The 24,355-nt window shown below is 54.4% G+C and overlaps 1 protein-coding gene across 4 annotated transcripts; it reads left to right on the top strand.

Annotated features, from left to right (window-relative positions):
• The first annotated feature begins 3,529 nt into the window (after positions 1-3,529).
• On the top strand, positions 3,530-24,226 carry CDIP1 (cell death inducing p53 target 1). Of its 4 annotated transcripts, none has more exons than XM_064672632.1 (6): positions 3,530-3,628; positions 20,787-20,889; positions 21,482-21,580; positions 22,031-22,177; positions 22,442-22,706; positions 22,950-24,226. In XM_064672632.1, the coding sequence occupies exons 3-6, from the start codon at positions 21,496-21,498 to the stop codon at positions 23,059-23,061; spliced, it is 609 nt and encodes a 202-aa protein (XP_064528702.1). In that variant the 5' UTR covers positions 3,530-3,628; positions 20,787-20,889; positions 21,482-21,495; the 3' UTR covers positions 23,062-24,226. The 4 variants fall into 4 exon arrangements, with proteins under 4 accessions (XP_064528702.1, XP_064528705.1, XP_064528704.1 ...); XM_064672634.1 differs by lacking the exon at positions 3,530-3,628 and adding an exon at positions 4,185-4,465; XM_064672633.1 differs by lacking the exon at positions 3,530-3,628 and adding an exon at positions 16,186-16,351.
• The last annotated feature ends 129 nt before the right edge of the window (positions 24,227-24,355 follow it).

Here is a 24,355-nt window from a genome sequence, read left to right as displayed (position 1 = left end):
AGCACAGCCCTGGTGCACCTGCCCCTCCCCAGCCCCCCATGACATTTTACAGCCCTGTAAAACGGGGAGGGCTCACGGTGCTGCAGGGGCTGCAAACTACACCAGGCATGACACCTGGGTGCCAGCCCAGACACCTGTGCAGTTTGCCACCAGCCCCCGAGGAGCTTGGTTTTGTCCACATGGCAGCAATGCAGGACAAACAACCCTTACATGGGGCATGACATCCCTGGGAGCCCTTCAAGGAGTGCTTACAAGCAGGCTGAGCCCACATGGCAGGGCTGGTGGCCCAGGGCACACCCAGGACAGACATTCCCATGAGAATGGGAAAATGTAGTTGCTGTTGTGTTTGAGGATGTGCCTGGAGCAGGGCTGGAGGGCCTTCATTGCTTCAGTGTGAGAAGCAGAGACACTTAGCACAGGGAGTCAGCCATCCCCTGCAGAGCCCCAGCCCTGCCACCACCCCGTGTGCCTTTCCTTGTTCTCAACACCCAAGCCCTGCTCCAGCAGCACCTTGTTCATGGCTGGGTGCTCCACCATCCCACACAGGCTCCACGTGTTCCCCCAGCCCTCCCCTTTGCCTCCTTGGAGCCGCCCACCATTGTTCATCCCCAGCTCTGTTGGCATGGCATGGCCAGAAAATCCAGGCATGCTGAGCTGCTTTGGAGTGGGGATGTGCCAAGTCTGGGCAAGCCTGCACTGAGCCTGGTTCAGGCACCAGCCATGGCACAAGTGTCTCCTGAGCTGAGCCCGGGGCTGTGCTCACCTGGGTGTCCTCGGTGTCACCCCACAGGTTCCTGCAGCCTCGTGCACTGCTCCTGCAGCTGGCCCAGCACCTCCCTGCCCACACCCAGCCCCTGGGGAGGACATGTAGCCCTGGGTGAAACAGGGAGGCTGCAGGACCCGGGCAAGGCAGGGAGGTGAGCTTATGGGTGGCCCCAGAAAGTGGCTAGTGAGGACATCCTGAGAGATGCCCCCGTGTGTCCCCAGCAAGTGGGATGTGGGGTTGCAGCTCCCAGGCACTTGGGCATGGGATGGGCACCTTCTCCGTCCTGCAGGTGCTTCATCTCACACAGCACCTTCTCCAGACAGGCAGCCACATCCTCCAAAGTCCCTGAGACAGCTAAAAACACACACCAAAGCTTTGCTCCAGACAGTGCTCACTCCTGCAGTCCCCCATCACAGCGCTGTCTTAAACCCAGGTGGCTTTACGGCTGTGGAGACCCCCTGGCACTGCTGACAGGCCCTGGGCACAGCCCTGCCAGGGCATGGGGTAGAGGGACAAGGGGGCTGCAGTGGCTTGGGGACCTGGATGGGCTGGCTGAGTGTGGCCCTGCCATTCACCTGGCAAAGGTCTGGTGGCACAGCCTGGCATGGCAGCCTGGTGTGACAGAGACGTCAGTGCTCATGGTGGCTGACACAGGTCCCCGTGGCCTTGTGCTGCTCCAGCAGCCAGCCCAGCCTGCCTGGGGCTTTGTGGACCAGTACCTATAAGGCCTCAGGACTGAGCTCCCAACCAGAGAGTTTCTGAAACCAAACAGCCCCTGAGGTTTTGGGGAGAGAGAAGAGTCCCAGCCATCCCAGGGCATTGCCAGCCCCAGCCATCCCAGGGCATTGCCAGCAAAGGAGCCTGGCACCCGGGAGCCTGCAGCACCTTACCAGTGGGCATCCCACAGAGAGGGTTCCAGTGCAGCTCCCGATGCACCTCCACCTGTGTCTGGGAGAGAAATCAGCCTTTCCGCCCTGGTCCAGGAGGGGAGAGCCTAGGCAGCCCCTGGGATGGGTAGGGAGACTCCAGACCTTGCCACCACGGTGCCATTTCCAGCCCTGTGGGTCTCCCAGGACCTCAAAATCTAGAGGGCAAAATCCTCCTGGCACTGCAGGAGCAACAAGAGCAGTGGGGTAACTGGGACAGTGGGATACCCAGGGATGGATGTCTGCTCCAGTGGCTGGGAGAGTGACATGGACCCTGCCAGAAGAACCTTGCAAGGCCAGTTGCTCACCCAGGCAGGTCACTGCAGCCAGGGCAGCCCCTGGGAGGCTTCAGTGCATTTTCCATAAGGATTTGCCAAAGTTCCTCATTTCTATTGCCCCATGCACCCTTGCTATCCATGCAGGTCCCCAGGGAGCCCAACCACTCTGCAAACAGCCCTACAGTAACTGCCCCAGCTCTGTGCATGCACCTCCTGGAAATTATCCTTCAGGAGCTGCAGCTGGAAGCCTTCAACAGTGGTTTTCAGGGAGCAGATGGTGGTGGTCATCTCCTGCAGCATGTCTGTGACCTGAGGAATATGGGTTTGATTGGCGATGCTGGGTCCCCACAGGCATGGGGACATGGAAAGAAGGGAAGCTAGCACTTGCAGAGAAGATTGGAGCTTGAGGATGTTTCTCGGGGAGCCACAGGGCTGCCACAGCATCAGCCACATCTGCCCAGCCCATGGCCATGCCCATGGAGCTCCCCCAAAATGAAGTGAAAGATATGCAAAGGGGACAAATGTCCCAGAAGAGCTGTCGCCTTTTCTCTTTGCTCTGTGGTTGTGCTCAAAGCCAAGGTCACAACGTGTGAGATGGACTGGCCTGGGGCTGTCAGGTCTCCCAAGGGGTGAAGAAGTGCTGGGTTTGCTGTGGGCCAGTCTCATGTTGCCTGTGGAGAAGACAGCAGGGCACAAGGCTACCACAACTCATTCTTGCACTGCAGTGTGCAAGCAAGGCAGATATTTCTGATGTTACCTACAGCATTTCCCACTCAGAGCCTAAACTTGAACTTGTGCTGTGGCAATGTCTCCTACAGGATCCTGCCTTGACATGGGGATATCCTGCTTGAGAGGCAGCACCGCTGTCACCTGCAGCTCAGCCATGCTGTGCACAGGGAAGGGAAGAGAAGAGGAGCCTGCCAGGGATGCTGCTGTCCCTGCCAGGGAACTGGGGGCTGTGTGCTCCAGCCCAGGGTGACCCCAGCCCCCAGGCACAGCTGCCAGGGCAGGATGGGACTCAACAGACCTAAATCTCAGAGCTGGAGCCACAGGGGCAGGTGAGAAGTGACTGAGACCACCCATGGCTGGTGTTAAAATATGTGTGTGCAGGACAGGGCTGTTCAGCCTGGAGAAGGTCTCTCTGGGGAGACCTCAGAGCCTTTCTAGTGCCTAAAGGGGCTCCAAGAGAGCTGGGGAGGGACTTTGGACAAGGCCCTGGAGTGACAGGACAAGGGGGAACGGCTTCGAGCTGGAAGGGGAAATTTAGGTTAAGATATATGGAAAAAATTCCCCCCTGTGTGGGTAGTGAGGCCCTGGCACAGGTTGCCCAGAGAAGCTGTGGCTGACCCGGTCCTGGAAGTGGCCAAGGCCAGGTTGGACGGGGCTTGGAGCAACCTGGTCTAGTGGAAGGTGTCCCTGCCCGTGGCAGGGGGTGGAACAAGATGATCTTTCAGGTCCATGCTTTAAACCATGCAGTGACTCCCCGCAGCTACCCGGGGAGCGGGCCCGGCCCCGGGCCCTGCCTGGCGCGGCCGGCGGGGGCTGCAGGCCCTGCCCGTCCCCGGGCCGGCCCAGCGCGGACCGGGCCCGCCCCGCCGCCCGCCCCGCCCCGCCCGCCGCCGGCAGGTGCCGGAGCCGCCGCCGGGAGCCGGAGGCCGGTAGGTGCCTGCGGGAGAGGCCCCGCTCGGGGCCCGGGGGGCGGCGGGGCCGGGGGGCGGCAGGAGGGCGGCCCGGGGACCCCCCGGGGACCCCCCGGGGACCCCCCGGCCCCGGCCAGGCCGCGGCGGCCTCACAGCAGCGGGGGGACACACCGAGGACAGGGGGGACACACCGGGCAGCGGGGAGGACACTGAGCCATGGAGGGACGCTGAGCACCGCGGGGGACACGGGCGCCGGTGGGAGGGAAGGGCTGGGAACGAATCCCGGGTTAACTCTGCGAGGAGGGACCCGGGCTCGGTGCCGGGCCGTGTCTGGAGCGTCTGCGGCGGAGCCGCGGGGAAGAGGCACGGCTGGATGGGGACACGGACCGGGAGAGGAGGAGGAGGCGGCCCCGGCTTCGGACGGGCCTTTAACGCTGACCAAGTGCTGCAGGGCGCTGCTAAAATCTTAGAAAGCTTCAGCTCGGTGCCCTCGGCAGGGCCGGGGAGGGTTGGGACGGGAGGGCTGGAGGGATGAAATTTAATCAGACGGAAAGCGAGGTCGCGTACTCGGGAAAAGACTCCGCGGTGTAAGGCGAGCGCCGGTGCCCGGCCGAGGTCATGAGCTCGCCGGGAGGATGAGGAGGACTGCGGGCAGGGCACGGCTGTGAGAGGAGAAAATGGGATCCCGGGAGAGCAGGAGCCAGGCCTGGGGACCAGTGTGTGCCTCTGCAGTCATCCCTGCTCGGGAGAGACGAGCTCGGGCTGGAACTGCCTGTCCAGTGATTCCTGAGGAGTGATGAGCCCATTTTAGAGGAGCCGAAAGAAGCTTGACAAGCAGGAGGAGAAATGATGATGGTGAGGAAGATGATGTCCATCAGCACATTGGCAGTATGAAATAAGAGCTCATTCAGCTAATGTGCAGCACGGCACAGCAACAAATACCAAGGAATTAATGTTAGTAGGAAGCTGGGAGGTCTTTGACCATTAAAATGATGATATCTTGGTTCTGCCTCCCAAGGGGACTGGAGAGGCAAAGGGTAGGACTTGAGAGGCAGCGTTCAGTTGCTTTAGGAAAAAGCACAGGGGGTTCTGGTTCCTGCTAAACAGAGGAATGGGGTTGGGATCCTGGGGAGAGCTCCAGGGCTGTGCAGGGAAGTGGGAACAGGCAGGCTGGGATGGTCCCCTGGATCATCTACACAAGCCATGCTCAAGGTTAACCTTCTCCAGGTCACTGTAAGCATAGGTGTGTGTGTCCTTTGGCCCAAGGCATCACTGGAAAAGCGGTTCAGAGATGGTCTCCTTGCACCAGTGAGAACTGGTGAGGGGACTGGCAGTTGTCACATTCCAGGCTGCGCCTAAAATATCAGGTGGTAGAGACAAGGTCAGGCACAACAATTTGAAGCAGCAGTATTTTAAATTATAGTTATAGTGGGTTTGGAATGTATGTAAAACTCTCTGAGAAACACTTTGGGATTATGCACAAGAGCCTCCTGTTTGTTCCCTTCACCCAAGGGGCTTGAAACGGGGCTTTGATTTTGGCAGAGGCCCTGCTGCTTTCAGAGTGTGACCAGAGTAGGCAGCAGGGGAAACCAGAGTGAGTATTACATAGTGTAGTATATAATCACAGTATGTCATTCATTCATGTTTAGGAACTAAACAAACTCGTCTCGGTGTGGAAAGCACAAGCTGAAAACTTCCCTTTCCCGAAGGCTTCTCTGTCTCAGTGTTGTAACAACGTCCACGTGCCCCAGGAAATCCCCGGAAGCATTTAGTGATGTCCCTGCTGTATTCTCCTTAGGTGTTACACGAGGAGCTAATTCCTGCTTGGAGGTAGGGAGGCAGTGACTTTATGGCTGTTAACAAGGGCAGGTGATGGAGACACGTCCCCAGATGTCCCCTGAGTGATGCCACATGGAGCAAGCGTGGTCAGCCCTGCCCAGCTGCTGTTTTAGGGGTGGTGGGGCTGCAGTGGCTGCTCAGGGAGGTGCTGGGAAAAGGGATGTGTGAGTTCATATGCTGAGTACCAAAAGATCTTGCCACAGGTGTGATGGGGACAGGTAACAGTGAGGGAGCTTCTCTTTCAGAGCCTGAGCCCCTCCTAAGAAGACGGACCATGATGAGTTTCTTGTGTTCCCTCAACAGATGCTGCACCTCAGATTTGGTTCTGAAACTCAGGTGCTCGTGTTTCTGTTCTGCCTGGGGCTCTGTCTCAGCTGCTGTTGTGGAAGGAGGGAGGGTGTCTCTATCAGACACCCTCTTTTGGTTTATGAGCACGTTTTTAAAGATTGTTTCCTAATCAGCCACTTCTGTGCATGGGAAGTAACGCAGTGGCCACTGCTTTCCTTCTGGATGAGGCACAAGTGGCAAACACACTCTGGGAGCACAGATAATGCACTCCTGTAGCAGAGGGATGCTCAGTCAGGGCCCAGACAGTACACAACACCCACGCTGTCTGTGTTTCGGGGGATTTGGGTTCTTGCCATGGTGTTGTCACCTGCAGAAATGTTGCCATTGCCACTCTTACTAACATAGCAAAAAAAGGGATGGAAGTAACTTTATTATGTGAAAGAGTATCTTTTTTTCCTCTTCAGATGTGAATTTAGCAGATAAATACATGTGTTTAAAGGATGTGGTTGATGTGGAGATCTTTCAGTAAGAGGATGAGTGGTTTTGGAAGGAGATACACAGACTTCTTAGCATCTGCTCTGATCCAAGACTTCTTTTTTGCTTCTGAGTAAAGAGAAGTATGAAATTCAGAGTTCTACAGATGTTTGTGGTACATTGTAAAACCCCACATTTGGTTTCTTATAATTGCTTTAATCAGGAGAAGATATCCTGGGTTGAAAGGAACTAAGTTTTCTTTTTAAATAGTGGGTTTTGTTTAGTCTGCAGTGGGGCTGTGCTTCACTTTTGCTGGTATTACCAGGGCTCTGTGCATGTGCTGAATGTACCATGTGACAGTTTTCCTATGTGCAGGGTCACGTTTACTCAGCTTTGCACCAAGCAAAGGGGAAGGCTGATGGCTGCCAGGTGAGCCAGGGAGGCAACAGTGCCTGCATCATATGGAGATTAAAATAACAAAGGCAGCAGGACTGAATACACCTTCAAGCTTCTAGACAGGTGTGCCAGCTTCTCCAAACTGATCTGTGCAAAGCACCTGGAAACAGGGAGGACAGGACAGTTAGGAAACACCAGATAGATGCTGATATGCCTCGTGGCTCTTAATAGGAATGTCCTAAAAGGAAAGATTTTAACTGTGCAGTACCTTCCCTTCTCCCTGATACGGGAAGAGTGATGGTTTGTGGTGGGAAGTTCAGTTGTTCTGCAAAATATATAAGGTTATTGGTTGGTTTTGCTTCCAAGGACCTGATTTTGCAGCTGTTATGCAGGCAAAGGACTCCAGCCTGGAGCCAGTTGACTCTCCTGAAGGTTTCAGAGCAAGGCACCTGAGCACACAAGTGTGCAAACACAGATGTGCATGTACTTGTTTTCCTTCAAAAAGCACGTGGTGAGCAACTTCTGCCTTGGGATGTGATCCTCACCTGGCTGTTCTCCTGCTGTTCCCGACTGGCACTCGGTATCCGTCTCACAGCTGGGGAGAAGCAGTGCCACGTTCATAGGCAGTGAAAGATCTCTGCATGCTCTGCCCAGGACCCATCTCCTTCCCTGATCAAAGGGAACACAATTGGAACAGGTGCTGTAGGAAGCCACGATCCATTTTCTCCCAGAATAAAGTCTCTGAGGCGGGGGGAGCACAGTTTTTATTTCTGGCGTGAAACACTCGGGGAAACTCTGGGCTGCTGTTACAGTTTTTGCTTTGGGCCCATTCATTCTGAGCTGCCTCCTGGCTGCAGTTTAAAGTTTGTGTATTTGTGGTGGAGAAAAAGGGGCTGTTTGAGAGCAGCCCTGTGCTGGTCATCGATCTGGGTAGAGGATGGAGGCAGGAGCAAAGTGCTTTGTGCTGCACATCTCCTGTGTGAGGCCCCACTTCAGTGCAGACTCTCTTAGCAGGCCTGAATTTAGAATATCCCCAAAAGATGGCAATGTAATTAGCATCCTAGGAACTGTGAGGAACAGCTGCTGGCTGTGCATGTTTGACTTTGTACCTCTTGGCATGGTAGAACCTGAGATGATCAGAGAACGAAGAGATGAGCTGGGTTTTTCTGTGCAAGTTAAGTAATATATTTCTCTATTACTTACTGTAATTAGTAGGGTAACTCTGAATTAGTTATATCCTTTGCCTCCTTTATACCTAAGAAAATGGAGTAATACCCAGTTCTCTTACAGATTTTAGGATGAAGCATTTGTGCTGAGGTGGTGCCCTGACCATTCCCTCTTGTGTATGTTGCTGAACCTTCTTTGATACCCAATCTCTCCATTTCAAAAGAAAACCTTCCCTAGTTGCCCTAACAGCCTGTCTCCCTATTAACAGTTCTGGAAGATGTTTTTAGAAGGATTATTCTCACTCTAAGTTACAGACTTAGTGTTCCATCCTGCATTCCATCTTGCAATCCTAAATTCCCTCCATCCCACCTTTCTGGGATACATGCACAGCACATACTGTAGCTGTATTTAATCCTTATTTACTCCTTGCATTGCGTGATCACAGAGAAGAGGAATTTTACTCACAATTTGAACCATAAGAGCCTGTTTGCTTTGGGACAGTTTGCTTGAACTCTCATATTTGGAGTTAATGTCAAGGTTGGGTCTGTGTGTGAAGGTGTTGTGGTTATCCCAGCCATTCCCAGAGCTGGGAAGAGGTGAGGTCTGTGGGTGCTGCTTTCTCAGCAGGATGAATTCCCCTTCCTGCCTGGGACCAGGGACCTGTCAGCTGCAGGGAGAGATACTTTGACTGCTCAGAGGGGTGGGTTGGGGTCTCTGAGCTTTAACTTGTTCCTTGAAAAAAACCCCACAGAAATACAGCCCACTCTCAGACTGAGAGGACTTTATAGAAAGGAAAAGCACAGACACTTCCTCTCTCTTGCTCTTGGGCTGTGTGTGCAGAGACAGTTCCTGCCTCCCCACAGACCTCAGCCTGGAGGCTGAGGAGTTTTTGTCAGCACTGACATCCCAAAATGGGATCTGCTGCTCATAGCAGGAAGCCCTGACTTACATCATTTGGCAGTTGAACCTTTCACCAAGACAAAGGTGGTGGCTGAGGCATGGTTACACCTGAGCACAGGTGATCTGCCAGACTGCACAGGCAGCTCTCTCCCCACAGGGACCGACTCCCTGAGGGTCTTCCCACTTCTCACCTTTGCAACTTCACTCTGACAGTACCTCATGGTACAAGATCAAATGAACTGGAGGGGATTTTTTCCAAACATGTTTTCAAGCACAGTTATTTGATTGAAAAGATACACACACCCCCCTCCCTAATTTGTGAGGGATCATCAAGGAATTGTATTAAAAATAAGCCCCTCATTGCTCAGAAATCCCTTGTGCTTCCTCCCAGAGCCCCACAGCTGGAGAGCAGGTATAATCTTTTAGATGATGGGTGAGTGAATAAGATTAGTGTCCTGGGGAGAACTGTTGTAAAACTGATTTCATTTAGGTCACGGAACAAAGACTGTCGTGTGGGAAGACCTGAGCAAAACCTGAGTGCAGCCTGGCCTTCCTGGGGGCCACATGGGCAGTGCTGAGGCTGGATGGGAGATGGGAGCACTTGGCTTCTGCTGGGCCATTCACAGAGTCACAGGAAACCTCTCCAAGTCATGTTTGATCTTGTGCCCTTCCAGGGCTCCTCACCCTCTGCCAATAACATCCCTTAGACTGACTCTGCTTTCCTTTTGGGAAAGCACTTGTCCAGCCTGTAAGTCTTTGTGATATTTGGATGCTGATGTTGTAGAGGAACAAAAACCAGGGCATAACCAGGGAGCAGTTTGTGTCCTGGCAGCCGTGCACAGCCAAGGGGGTGTTGCATCAAGGGGCTGGTGCCGGGAAGCACCAGCAACTTTTCCTGGTACAACCAGAGCTAAATTTGCTTCCCAGGAACAGGGGGAGGGTCAACTGCTTTTTATGGCAGTACCACGTGTTTGCAGAGCTTTTGAAAATAAAGATTGGCTAATATGTTCTGGATTGACTTACTCATATCTCCAAGACCCAGAACAGCTGCTGTCCCATGTTTTCTCTCCTTCCCTTTTGGGTTGTTTTGTTGTGGGTTGTTTTTTTGTTTTTTTTTCTTTTCCAAATGGCCATGACTCAGCCCTTCCCTGCTGCTCTCTGAGTTTCCTGGTTTCTGAATAGGCTATTCTTGGGACAGCAATTCCTGACAGATAGGAACAAGGGGAGTGTTGTGTTGTTTTTTTCTTTATTTCTCCTGTGGCCTGTGCTAATGCTCTGTTTCCCCCTGATTTTTGCCTTGTTCCCACATTACTCAATTGTCCTGAGTTGTTGGATGTCATCTGAGGCATGCTCTTGCCTTTGTAGCAAAGGAGCCCTCTCAGGCATGATTCAGGCTGTGATCCTTGCACAGCACCAGCTTTTCTCTCCCAGCAGCATGGTGGTGACAATCCTGAGTGTGGAGGGTTAGACTGGTACGACTCTGTCTGTTGTACAGCTTAAATCTGCCTTTTTTTAGCCCCTCTGACTGCCAGGGGCTGTTCTTGGCTCTCCTGTGGAAGGAGCAGATCCAGGTGAGGACCTTGCCAGGGTGAGGACCAGCACCAGGTGCCGTGTCTGTATGTCACAGGTGATCTGCAGACTCCATGCAGGGCTGAGGCAGCACCACGGATCAGATGGCTCAGCCTGACTGTGTCTGTCACAAATGAGGGGAAAATATCACCTAGAATTTAAAAACAATGAAAAAAACCTCTCTGATTGCTTATTTATTGCCCTCCCACAGGTGACAGAGGCTGGGAATCTGTAGGATGCTCTGAAACGCTTCATGGGGCAGCTTTTTTACACAAACAGCTTTTGGATTTCTTCTGAAGTTTATTCCTCTCTGTGGGCTGGGGAAAGTCACCTACCATGGCAGGTAGCACACCCCAGGCCAGGTGTGCTGGTGGCTGCTCTTGATATGCAGTTGGAAATGAACGTAGTGTCTAATATTAAACAATCCTTGCTGGGTTTTAGTTTTATTAAGAGCACAGCTCTTTCTGTCAAGACACAGTTGTATGAGGAGGGGAAACAGACTGTTGTATATTTAGTCTGGAAAATACGGTTGGCTTTTTAAAAAACCCAGAGGCACTCTATGTTTTCTCAGAGCCTGTGGTTACCAAGAGAAATTTCTCAGACTGGAGGACTCAAAACACAAGGGTAGTGTTCTTCCTTAGCATCCCTCCACGTTTTTGGATATGCTGCATTGTTGTTAAGCCAACCAAGATAAAAGCTTTTCTGTGTGAGGAGGCTTTGAGAACATTCACTGCCAGATTAAATTAGCCTTTCTGAGAATAAATTAGTCGTTGTGATGTAGGCAGCCCCAGTCTCTGCAGCTGTAAAACCCGCACGTGCTGGTACCCGCAGGAGATAAATGAGAGATGTGGTAGCTGTGTTCAGGCCTGTGCTGGTAACAGGAGATTAGATTTCTGGCTGGGGATGAATGAAAAGCAGCCTGTTGGATTTTATTGATCATTTCTCCAAGTGAGAAGCAGGCCACCCTTTTAAGAGAGGGAAAGGAACCCCTGGGATTTTCAGCACAGTTTCGTTTGGGGAGGAAATCATGGACTAGAGCCCAGGCTGTACCCCTACTGCAGTGAGTCCATGGGATGCTTTTGAGATCCTCAAGGGTCCCAGTCACCCAACACATGGCAGAAGGGGAGCGTTGGAGCTTTGTGCTGGAGGAGAACTGGGAGTGGAGGAGGGCACTGGGGATGGCATTTCCATGCACTGCTGACTGCTTTGTGTTTGTATTTTTAACTGCCCACTGGATAAGTAGCTGCTGCTGGTTTGTGTGTGCTGCCCTTTTCTTAGAGGTGTGTTCACTGTGTCTTCTAATTAACTTAATTCTGCTTTGTGCTATATCAGGAGGTGCTCCCAGGAAGCTGGGTCTGTGCTGAAGGCTCAATTTGCCCTTCCCACTTGCTTTGCTGGGACCATTCAGCTCCTCCAAAATCTTAACATAGTCTTTGAGCACAAGAGTGAAGCTGGAACTGGGCACTGTTTCCAGTGCTGTTAAATATCAGCTCTTCCCCTGGGCTTGTTGCAGCTCTTCCACAGAGTCGTCACCTGGAGCATATTTGTGTTCTGGGAATGGAGTTCCCCCAAAGCCCATGGTGTTATTTAGCCACACACAGGTGGTGTTATTTTGCTTTTCAGACTCCTCCTTGCCATGATTTGGGAGCTCAGTTTGGAGCTGCCTGCTGGGCTATTCCAGTGAGAGAGAAAATAGTTCCCAGCTTGTTCAGTGTCGTAACTGTGGCAGCCGCTCCATCTTCCTCGGGCTCAGGAGAGGATTTCAGCCCTGAATCCTCTGGAGCAGCTGAGCTGTTTACCTGCCCTGAGGGCATCCTGGTATTATGGGCTTGAATCCCAGTCCCATCCACTGCTGTGAGAACAGTGATCTGGCCTCGGGGCTGCTCCAGACCCTCTGACCAGCTGTGCTTTCCATGGAACGGCAAAGCAGAGAGGTGTTGCCTCACAGAGAAAGGGGTTGGAAAAGCCTAGAGCAGGGACTTGAGGAGGTGTGTTGATGTGTTAGGGGTGCTTTGAGTCCAGCTGCTGTGGTAGATTTTCAGTGAGAGGTCTCCTGGCTTTGTCCACGTTCTGGAGTCGGAATGTCTCATATCCAGGTGATGTCTCTCGCACGCCAGAACTGGGATGGTGCCTGGAGAGGCACGAGGACACCACCTCTCTTCCTTCCCCCTTGTTTTCAAAGGGAATACAGCTCTGTGTGTCCAGTTGCAGGTCTGGCTGTGTCCTGTTTGATGTTCTGGTCAGACCTGCTCACGTTTCAGATGAGAGGTGTGGCTTTGCGTGTCCCCACCGTCCCCCTGGCAGGGTGGCTGTGCTGCCTCTGAGCGAGCAGTGGTGGCAAATCAGGCTCGGGTGGAACAGCTTTTGGGTGACCTGAGGGGCAGATACAATACCTAGCAGGTCGTTACGTGGGAGTTCTGGGAAAGGGGCTACAGAGCAGTTGGCAGGAACTGGTGCTGCAAACTGAAACCACAGTCCTGAAATGCCTTGGAAGCAAAATGACTTTCCTGGACTGGGAAGTCAGTGTGGACTGGCCAAGTCTGGTGGGAACTGGAGGGAGAACTGGGAATGGCAGGAGCTGTGTGTGACTCAGGGGTGCCCGGCACTGGGCACACTCAGTGCCTACTGATTAATCCAGGGGTTTTCCCCTCTGTGAGCTGGGACATTGTCATCTGTCTTTGAGAAGCCCAAATAGGCTGGGCTTGGGAGCAGGGGAGTGCAGAGCACCCTCCTCCTGTACCACAGGACAAGCCAGTCCCATGCTGGTGGCCCTGGGCCACCCTGAGAGTGGTCCCAGTCTGGAAATGGAAAGTTCTGTGGGAGCAAAAAGGTGAGTGTGGTTACACAAGTGGCCTCATCAGGAAAAGTTCCAGTGCACGTGTCTCTGGATGTACATGGGTCCTCCTTGTTGGCAGTAGGACTCAGGAGAGATCCCAGACCTTCCACACACGCTCCTGCTTAACCCCAAACCATGTTCTGTTGCAAAGACTGAGCCAGGGCTTTACATAAAACGGAGTGACACAGAGCACTTCACACTAGTCCTCAGAAAAAAAGTGCAAGGTGACACTGTACCTGTTAAATCTGAATGTCAGCAGATTCTCTGGCGCCAAGGCAGGGGGATCTGTGAGGATGGGAAATGCTAATGTTCTTGGAGACTGGAGTTAGTCCTACAGTGAGCTGGTGCTCTCCTTGGATAAGAAAACATCAGTTCCATGACATATGTTCTGTTCATCACTTGAAAGGAAAACGGGTCTGGAATCACCACCAATGTATTCAAAATTATTTGTGCTGCAGAATCTGCAAGGGAATTCTGAATAGGCTCTTGGGCTCTGATTAATTCTGAAGCTGAAATGCAAAAGTGCTGATCCTCTCTGACTCTAATTTCCTCCTCCCTTGGAGCTCACTGTTATTTAATGGGAGTCACACATCTACTCAGTTTGATTCAGCAATGATGTGGCTGTGTTATTTGAGTTTCTCTAAAAAAAATTCTGTAGAAGGAGGCAGAAATGCAAAAATGCATAAAGAAATAAAATATTTTTAGTTTAGTTTTGGGAAGGAAATCTCTAAAATGCTGAGCTGAGCTGTGGGACGTAGTGGGTAATCACTGTGGGTTCACCTTCTCTGTGCAGAGCTGGGAGGTACTCCTGGAAGGGGAGGCAGCAGACTCTGACAGCAGGAGATGCTTTTTTGTGTAGATAACTGAAGAGAAGAACTTGCCACTGCCATGAGCTGGAGGGCTGGGAAGGATTTGGGGTGATCCATGGAGAAACTCCAGGTTGCCCAGTCTCCAAAACCCTGAGTGCTGGGAGTGGGAGGGACTGGCTGGGAGGTCATCCTGCCTTTGCTTCCTTCCTAACTCCTCCTTAAGCCTCTGTAACAGGCTGCCATCAGAGGTGAGCTCAAATCTGTGACTGTCCTTAATGCAAGGAACTGCAGAGCTTCTTCCCAACCTCCTGCTTGCCTTAAGCTCCTTGAGCTGGGGTATTTTTGTTTGCTTGTTTAAATGAACAGCTACTCTTGTGCCACATATAGGTTTGGTGTTATGTTAAGACAGCAGTGTTGGAGTGGATCTTGGTTTTAGTTGCTCTATATTCTGGCAGGTTGTGTTATTACCATTATTAACCAGATATCAAAGGGATGATGTAATGCAGGATGTGTCCTCTCAGGGGGAAAATTAAGGACTGGAGGCAACAGCTGCTGATATCACTGGGTGCTTTCCCATGGATGTTATCAAGTGTTAGCTTGGATTCTTTGTGAACTCCAGGGAAAGTCTCATGGAAAAACTCTCTGGTTTCCCCAGGGATTTGGCTTGCATCACCCTCCTTTTCTCATCTCTCTGGAGCGGATTTCTAGGATGCAGAGGCTTTAATGTTGTTTTTAATCACATCCATGAGAACACCTGGCATATTGCAGCCTGTCTTCTTCCATGCAGGCAGGTCACTGGCAGCTGGAAGGGTCTGAACAGTTAGAACTCCTGAGTGAGACGGTGTGTATTCCAGGGCCAGGAGAATGCTCCCAGCTTGTTCTGTGTTCAGGAAACCATCTTTGGGAGCCAAGTTCAGCTGCCCTGGTGGTGCAGAGAGTTCTGTGCACAGCTGAGCCTTCCCCGGTGCCTCTGCATGTGTAAGCTTTGAAGAGTGGGGTCATGGTTTAGTGCTTTAAGGGATACAGTGGGTGGATGATTGGACTGGATCATCTTAGAGATCTCTTCCAGCCTTGACAATTCTACGGTTCTGTGATTCTATGGCCTCTCCTCACTGGTCACTGTTGGGATGTCTTGGCTCCTTTGGGATGTCTCTGCTGCCATGTGGTGTCTCCCACAGCCGAATGCTACGGCTTGGGAGCCCACAAGAGAGAGAAAGAACTACCCCGGTTGTTCTTTTCATTTTGGCTGATTTTTCTTTAAATGTTCAGGTGAACCAGGTCCTGGCAAGGCTGTTTCTGCAGCCCCACTGTGGAGATGCCAACAGCTCTTGGTCAGCCCATCCAGAGGGGAATAGCCCTGGAGAGAATCCCAGAGGCAGCAGCAGGTCCTGCAGACACTCCTCCTGCACGTAACCCTTTGTGGGTGTTGGAGATAAACCCTCCTTGTCTTAAGCAGGGGGGATTTTGGGTCAGGTTTTCCTGATGTTGATGCAGAGGAGCTGTGTGAGGGAGCAGTAATTTGAATCTCTGGCCGAGGGCGGCTGAGCCGGGGCTGCGCCGTGGAGATTATCTGATTGTGCTTTGGATTTAATGCCCTGAGAAACCTTGCTTTGGATACAGCACCTGGCTTCCAGCAAGGATCCTGCTCTGAGGTCATTTGCCTGCTGGGTGGTGGTGGCACACAGAAGGTCAAACATGTCCAAGGTTCCCAGGTAAACGACTGCAATGGGGATGCTCTTCTGGAGGTTCACATACTGGAGAGCAGAGCAGGGAGCTTTGGTTGTCTGACATACCTGGACTGAATGGTGAATAACCTTCTCCTCCAGCAGCCCTTTGTTTTAAAGGACTGCTGCTGTCCTGCCTTGCCAGCTGAGCTCTCCATCCCCACACCGAAGGAACAGCCTGAGCCTCCTGGAAGCAGCAGTTTTCCACAGCTGAAATCTTAGTGCAGAAGTGTGGGAGAAATCTGGGAGCAGCCTGGCTGTTCCTGCACAGTGGGTTTGCACTCCCTGGCAGTGACTTGGACTTGGGAAAACACAGCTGAGTTGCTCAGAAAAAGAACAGCCCTTCCCTGTAGTCCTTCGCTCAGGTTTCCGTTTCCATCGCGCCTTGCGGAGCGTTGCAGGCATGTGTCCTCCTGCTGCTGTGCCCAGGACCAGGAGGAGGAGCTGAGGAGGTGCTGCCAGGGTGAATGGTGGGGTAAAGGAGTGGGTACATGGTCAGGGATTGCCAGGGCACACTCCTTCTGAAGGAGGCTGAAGCTCTGTGTGCTGTTCATTCCTTCCCTCCTGGCTCCGGTGCAGCCTGGAGGCAGCAAATGCGCATGGGAAGAGGCAGGGCTGAGGGGGAAGTTTGGCTCCCTGACAGGGAAAACATCTTTTTGCTGTTCCACATAAAACCCAGGCAGAAGTAACCACTGATACTGCTTGTTCAGCAGGGGTTGTTGCTGTCTTTCCCTCGAAGGTAAGAGCTGTCCGGTGGGATTGTGTGTGGTGTGTTCAGGAGCAGTGGGAGCTGAGCCACATCCCGGTGAGCTGTGTGGGAACCGGCACACACAGGGAGAGGGAACATCCCGGTGTGCCCTGGGCACAGGTAACACAGGGAATGGGGCATGGAAAAGGGAACATCCCGGTGTGCCCTGGGCACAGGTAACACAGGGAATGGGGCGTGGAAAAGGGACCATCCCGGTGTGCCCTGGGCACAGGTAACACACGGAATGGGGCGTGGAAAAGGGAACATCCCGGTGTGCTCTGGGCACAGGGAACACAGGGAACACACAGCTCCAGGCTGGCTTTGGAGGTGCTGCTCAGAAATGCTGTTGTGGAGGAAGGAGGCTGAGATTGCCAGGATCAGGGTTCTCTCTCCTTTCTGCCTCTAAAGCCACTTTGAAGGATAACTGGCTTTCATCAAATGAAATTTTGCCAGCATCCTGCTCTGCCTTTTGTGCTCACACCTTGCACACCTCTCTGCCTTCCTAGTCTCAGTATTTCCCAATTTCTGGAGCCAGTAGCCTGTGGCACACAGGTAGCTTTTCCTGGGGCCAGGAAAGCTAGGACAGTGTTGGCCACAATGCTGTTCCTGTTTCTAAAGGAAAGAGGCTGGGCTCAGTGAGGGAGCCCATCATCTTCAGAACTCTTGGCTTTTTAAAGCTGTATTTACAAAAGCCTGGAAGCTGGAATCTGTGTCTACTTGATGTGCCATGAAGCTGAAAGTGCTCATATCCTTTATTCATTGAATTTTAGTGTGTTTTTCTCCTTTCCTAAATATCAGAAGTTGTTTTTTTTTTTTTTTGGGGGGGGGGGGGGGAGGAAGAGCTCCAAAAATGAGCAGTGGCAGCTTTTGAAGTGGCAACATCACTGAACCTGGTCGAGGATGAACAAACGCTGCTTCCTGTCTCAGTGGCTGGAGACACTGCTCCCGGAGGGAAAACACAGCCAAATCACTGTGGGGCTGAGTTAGCAAGTGCAGGAGGAGCAGGGACAGCACTGAGTGTCTCTGCTCGTGGGAGGGGATCTCAGCTGTGAGGCTGACTCAGAGCTGCACCATCGGGGCTCGCACGTGAGTTAGACCTGCCGGCATCTGCTCTGTCCTTGGCAGGTCCGTCTCACCCTGGGAGATTTCGGCAGCCTGAAGCACAAACAGCTGCTGCCTGGGAAGAATGGTGTTACCAGACCAAATCTTTGGGTCTCCAAGCAGTGCAGGAATGATCTGTGGCTGTCCTTTTCGTGGCATTGTCTATTTTATGGTGCTAGGACCTGTTCTGGTGGCACAGTGTTCCCTGGTCCCACTGCACACCACTTGGTTTTGGGAAGTTTGCCCATTGTACCTGTCTGGATGGACAGACCTTTCCTCTTGTCACGTTTGAATCCCAGACTGTTTCCACAGTGATGTAACACAGGGAAGTGCAGCCAGCAGGGGACACTGGACCCTGACACACCAACTCCTCTCATCACTGCTGGAAGTAGCAGGGAGAGCTTTGTGTCACCAGTTTTGGATGTGTCAGTAATGGGAACCAGGACCTTTGGGGTATCAATCAGTGCCCTTTGGACAAGGGCCTGGAGTGACAGGACACAGGGAATGGCTTCACACTGACAGAGGGCAGGGTTAGATGGGATACTGGAAAGAAATTGCTCCCTGTGAGGGTGGGGAGGCCCTGGCACAGGTTGCCCAGAGAAGCTGTGGCTGCCCCATCCCTGGAAATGTTCAAGGCCAGGTTGAACAGGGCTTGGAGCAGCCTGGGCTAGTGGAAGGTGCCCCTGCCCATGGGAGGGGTTGGAATGAGATGAGCTTTAAGATCCCTACCAACCCAAACCATTCTGTGATTCTGTAATCCCTCATTAACTAGATTCAGAGTTGCTGTGCACAGGAAGAAGCTGATTAGAAAGCCTCATGTTTCCTCACCAGCTCTTTGACTGTGCTCACTGTGTAGAGAAAGCTCAGACACATCTCTTGGGGTTGGGAGTTGTGCCCCAGTGTGGTGGGATCTAGAGATTTGTTTTTCTCCTCACGCAAAAGCTGCCTGGAACGAGACCCTGGGTTGATTAGGGAGCCCAGAGCCAGGGGAGAACACAGAGTTTGAGGCCACAGCCAAGTGGGCCAAGCCCTTTCTGCTTTGGGGCCTTGATGGAGCTGTGCTGTCCTGGCTGTGTCTGTCAGTGCTGTGCCCCAGCAGGTTAATGGGAATCCTTTCATTTTCTGTAGCAAATCTGCAGCCTGTGGGGGCCCTTTGTGTGTCTTCTGCTTTTAGCAGGAGCTGTGTTTCCAGTGATTCCGTGGTGGATTTATCCTCTGTAGTTAGTTTGCAGTAGAGGAGCCACTAAAAGCTGCTCTTGCAGCTGAGAAGAGCTCATCTGTATTTTTAACTGGAAACAGCATCTTCTCTCTCCATCCTCCTACTGGTAACCAACTCCTTTTGAGTTTTAGGATCTCGCAGTGTGTCCTTGCTCTGAAGGACCTGCTCTAGACGTTGGTGATTTCATCAGATCTTGAACTTAAGGCTGGTAATCTTGGAATGCTGCAGGGCTGTCCGTGCCAGGGTGGTGAGGGATGCCCTGGGGAAGCCGTGTGCCCTCCGGTTTCCCACGGAGCTCTCCATGGAAATGGGCTGGGTTTGTGCTGCTCGCATTAAGATGAAAGAAAGCACAGGAGAAACAGCTTCTAAGAGGCTTAAAAGCAACAGGCTTTTCTTTTCCTCCTGGGAAGGGCACACAGCCAACATCTTGCTCTTTACAGATCTCTTTTAATAAGCAGAATATTGCAGTAGGAGCGACTGAGCCTGCCAAGAATGAGCAGAACAGCCCTGCATCCCACAGCTTCCTTCATCCCAGTGCACGTGTGGCTCTGGGATCCACAGGCCATTGCTCTTGTGGATGCCATTCCCTGCTGGTCAGGGTGGCAGGATTAATGGCTGGCTTGGTCTGGGGCTGCTGCTTCATCTGAAGGGTGTTTTTAGAGTGGCTGGTGGAGCACGTGGGTGGGTCTCCTCCTCTCCTGTGTTTTCTTTCCAGCTCTTTGGTGGGGGGACTGAGGCTGGGGAGTGTTGAAAGATGTTACATTATGGGAAAGCAGCATCCGAGTGGGAATGGGAGGAGATCTGTTAGGTTAGAAAAGCTGTGGGCTCAGCTGGCCTGTGGGGGCAAGGAAAGCTCCCCGGCAGGCTGGTGTCCCCAGGTAAGGCCTCATCCAGGACCCCTGCAGGCACAGGGACAGGGTGTGCAGGGTGGGGTGTTTGGCTACTTTCAGAAGACTAAGTCCTTCTCATCTTCCCATCCCCAGTGAGCTAAAAGGAGCACGGCCCAGTTTGCAGCTTTGTAGGTCACTGAAGGAGAAGGCAGGCTCTGCAGTGTGCCAGGAAGCGCCCTGTGCTGTGGCAGCTCTCCTTCCCCGGGCTTCTGAGGAAGAAATTGGAGAGAGGCAGGATGGAAGATGACCCCCAGCTGCCCCGCTGTTACACTTTGAAACTGCCTGGTTGCAACACACAGTTTTGGACCTCAGGGGAGAAATACTAGTCAGTAAATGTGGACATCCAGGACAGGCCCTGTGCCTGTCGGGAATTTGCTCAGCTCCTGAGGGCATCAGTGTGCTCCTCCTGAGCAGCAACAGGTGATGGTGCTCCATGGACTGGTGACCTGATAGATTTCCTGCTGCCTTGCAGGAGGCTGCTGGGGGGCAGGGAATGTGAACTAGGAAAAAGGAGTGGAATAGAGCAAAGCCAAGCAGGTGAGGGAGGGAGGGATGGATCTCCCTTCTGTGCTTGCCAAGGCCTTGGCTCCACTTGACCTGGGAGCTGCAGGTGGAGGTGGCTGTGCCCCACAGGCTCCTCTCTGGGCACCCCTGCAATGCAGGGCTGGGGCAGCACTGGCTGCCTGGCCTGGTGCCCGGGGAGGTTGTGCCGTGCTGTGCCGTGCCGGGGAGGTTGGCGTGCTCCGGGCGGGCTGCCCAGCACGTGGCACTGGTGCCAGCAAACAGGACAAGCAGGGTCACATTTGCTTCTGGCCTGTTGGGGTGAAGGATGGAGGGCTCAGGGAGGGCCCAGCCCACAAGGGGAGCTCCCGGCTCTGCTCCTGGGCACTGACAGCAGTGCCCCATCCTGATGGCAGCCATCCCAAGCACTGAGGGAGCAGCCTCTCATTTGTATTTCCCAATTTACTCACGTTATAACTGAGCCAGAGAAAACAGAGAAATCAGGCTTCTTGATGTTGTTGCTCTTCCTTGGATCTCAGAGTGTGTTGGTGGGGCTTTGCCACGTGCTGAGGACACAGAGCCTCGTACCTGCCATTGAGGGGGCACGTGGGGAGGTACCTGCACTGGGGCCAGGAGGGGGTTTGGTGTGGTGGCTAGGGCAGCACTGCAGCTGTGACTCCTCTCCATCTCTGTAACTCCTTCTCTCCTTTTGCAGAGATTTGGTGGGAGGAGCCGGCTCCCAAACTACGCCACTCAGAGGAACTGCTTCTCTCAGCTCTGTTGAGGCCTCTGAGCTCTCGCTGCGAGAGAGAGGACAGGTGAATAGTACCCCATGTAAAACAGTGGCCCCAGCTGTTGAAGCTGGTCTTACCTTAGCTCACTGAATTTATTTACAGATTTACTTAGAGCTGCTCTGTGAGTTTGCAGCCTCTGCCTTGGTGTTTGCACTTCAGGCTCGGGGGTCCTGCCACCCTCGGGGCACAGCATTGGGTGTCACTGTGGGTGGATTTGGGGGGCTGTGGGCAGCGTTGGCAGCTCTTCCCCACCTTTGGTACCACTGCACCACAGCCAAGGCACTTGGCAGAGCAGGTTCCAGCCCAGCACTGCCCTGTGGCCACACAGCCCAGAGGTGCCCTGATGAGCTGCAGTTCGTCAGGTGTGGGCCATGCAGGGAAGCCCTGCAGAGCCAGCAGGAAGGGGTTACACCTTGGATTTGCTGCCTGGTCACAGCCTGTCCAGCTTTGGGGCTGCACCCCTGGTTCTGCCCAGGGTAGGTGCTGAGGCGAGTGCAGTGGTGGCACCAGCCCTGTCCCTTTCTGTTGTCACCTCCTTCCCCAAGTGCTGTGCACCTCCGGGCAGGTGCCTGTGGCATCAAAGGCTGGTGTTTTCTAAAGGTTTCTGTCCCTGCAGGGCCACCCTGAGCCATGTCCAACGACCCACCGCCACCCTACCCGGGGGGCCCCTCGGCACCACTGATAGAGGAGAAGCACGGCCCCCCCTCTGCACCAGGTACAGGGGGGTGGTCCCGGCTGCTCAGGGCTGTTGTGCTGACATTGTCCAGCAGACAGGAGCCAAGCAAGTGTGGATTCCCTGGGAGTGCCCTGGCTGTGGCTTTTGCTGGCAGCTCTGCCCTGCCATGCACAGTGTGCTGGGGAGGGTGGTGCAATGCCCAGCTCCATCTGTCCCCATGTCACCCTCAGAGAAGGCAGGAGAGGTCACGGGGGCAGCAACGAGAGCAGGAAGCACTCCCAGCTCAAAGTGTGGCTCTGCTCGCTGCTGTGGGTGAGGTGGGGTGAATTTGGGCTTCATGTGGCCCAGAGGATGAGGCTTAAGGCAGTGCCCCCCACCTCATGTGTCCCCCTTCCCTGCTGGGACCAACCCTCTGACCACACAGCCAAGCCACCATCTCCCCATCAGCTCTGCTGCCTCCCTGGCTGCTAACTCTGTGTTTCCTTTCAGAGGGTGTCACCCCAGTCGTGGGACAGCCCCAGGGGGTTCCCATCCCCCCTCCTGAGTTCGGGCCCCCCCCATATGAGCCGCCCTCTCAGCCGGGGTTCATTCCCCCCCACATGCCCACGGATGGCTCCGGGCCCTACGTGCCTCCAGGTGAGTCTTGGGAGGGGCTGGGGATGGGTGGCAGCACATGACTTCTGGGGAATGGGGGGGACACAAGGAGGGGCTGGAGCTGCCATTTGGGGCTTGCAGCGAGGCTCCTGGGATGGGGTGGGGGACACAGTGCCTGCAGCAGGGTTGGCCCCAAGACTGTACCCCCAGTGCTGGGGGGGCAGCAGGATGGGGACCTCCCCAGTGAGGATCTGCCTCTCCAGCCACATATAAAGATGCTCACCTGTGCATGTTTCTCATTCACAGCAGGGTTCTACCCACCCCCAGGCCCTCACCCCCCCATGGGCTACTACCCTGCCCCGGGCCACTACCCCTCTCCTGGTGGCCACACGGCGACGGTGCTCGTCCCACCGGGAGCTGCCACCACAGTGACGGTGCTGCAGGGAGAGATCTTCCAGGGTGCCCCTGTGCAGACGGTGTGTCCCCACTGCCAGCAAGCCATCACCACCAAGATCTCCTACGAGATTGGGCTCATGAGCTTCCTCCTTGGCTTCTTCTGCTGCTTCATGGGGTAGGTGCTGCAGGGGGAGCTGGGGCCTCGCGGTGGGCGCTCGGCCCTGGTCCTGGCAGCCCCAGTGCTGGGGGCCTTGGCTGAGCTGCTGGGCAGGGCTGGGGTCTCAACGTGGAACTGGGGCAGCAGAGAGGTTCTGGGGGTGACAGCCCCTCCACATACTCATGTCTCTTGCCCGTGCCCCCAGTGTCCAGGGGCTGCCTGAGCTCACCGCTCTCTGCCTCTTCCCTTCCTGTGCTCCAGGTGTGATCTCTGCTGCTGCCTGATCCCCTGCCTGTTCGATGACTTCAAGGATGTGACCCACACGTGTCCCAACTGCAAGGCCTATATCTACACGTACAAGCGCATGTGCTAACAGCGCCCTGGGAGCCACTGGAATGACACCGGCCCCGTCCCGCTGCCGTCCGAGTCTCCGTGCGCATCCCTCCTTCGCTTCCCGCCGGTGGTGTGTGTGTGTTATCCCCGGCTCCCTCCCGCTCAGAGCTGCCACCACCTGCCCCGAGCTCTGGTCCTCACTGGGAACAGCTGGATTGGCGATGCTGGCACACAGGGGAGGTGGGGCCAGGCCCCAGATGCTGTGGGAGGTGCCCTGCAGGAGTGGGGGCATCGCTCTGCACCCCTCTACGCTCCAGGGTGTGAGCGAGGCCCCTCTCCCCTGGAGTAACCCCACTGCTGGAGGGGCTCACCCCTGTCCCACAGCACAAGGGTGGGGGTCATCCCTGGCTGCTGGGATGTGCTGCAGCCACAGGGAGCCCAGGAGGGAAGGGGGGGACCTGAGCAGCCCACAGCACACTCAGGGGACACAGCACAGCCCTGGTGGCACTTTTAGGAAGGGGCTCAGAGGGTAGTGCCACACACCGGGTTTCAGGGTGTGTCTCAGCCCCCTCCAGCCCGTCGGCAAAGCCCCTTCCCGAGGAGAGGCAGAGCTGCCTTTGAGCACGGAGAGGGGACCGGCAGCAGCACTGCACCCTTGATCAGCACCTCCGTCCTGTCCCTGTGGCCGCTCCAGCTGCATGTGCCCCCTCCCAGCCCCGCCGGCTCCGGGGCAGGGACAGCCCCCGGCAGCCCCGATAGCCAAAACCACACCCGGCATGTCGCTGCCTGCCCGGCACGTAGAGTAGAGGAGTTTGTTACCAGGCCGCAGCTCCGGAGCCCCGCCCTGAGCCCGGCGGGGTCTGCGGGCTCCACCCCGCACTGCCCTGCGGGGTCCTCCTTGCATGTGGGTGTAGGGGGTATTTTTAGCTCACTTCAGTGGGGCAGAAGGAAGGGGGCAAGCAGGCAGCGACAGGAGCTGCCAGCAGCACCCTCACAGGCACGGGCAAGAGGACCTGGGAGCCGTGGTCAGCCTCTGGGGGCTGCTCCTGCCCTGCCCCTGCAGCCCCCCGAGCAGAGTAGGGGCAGGTCTCTTGGTACCCAGGTCTGCAAACACGGCCCAGCCTGCACAGGCAGCTGCTGTTTGCCCAGGGGTGGAACTGTGGCAATAGTCAGTGTTTTTATGTAAATAAATAACAGACCCTGAACTCGTGTACATCTTTTCTTCTCTCCTGATCAAAATCCAGAGCAGATCTGCCTGCAGGGGAGCTGAGGACAAGGAAGAAGAGCAGCAGCTTCCCTGCCCCACCAGGAACCCTCTCACCAGGAACTGGGGG

This window comes from Pseudopipra pipra, chromosome 16 (assembly GCF_036250125.1).
Source record: "Pseudopipra pipra isolate bDixPip1 chromosome 16, bDixPip1.hap1, whole genome shotgun sequence".
Classification (NCBI taxonomy): domain Eukaryota; kingdom Metazoa; phylum Chordata; class Aves; order Passeriformes; family Pipridae; genus Pseudopipra; species Pseudopipra pipra.
Note: the sequence above shows the minus strand (reverse complement) of the source record. Positions and strands in the feature narration are given on the sequence as shown.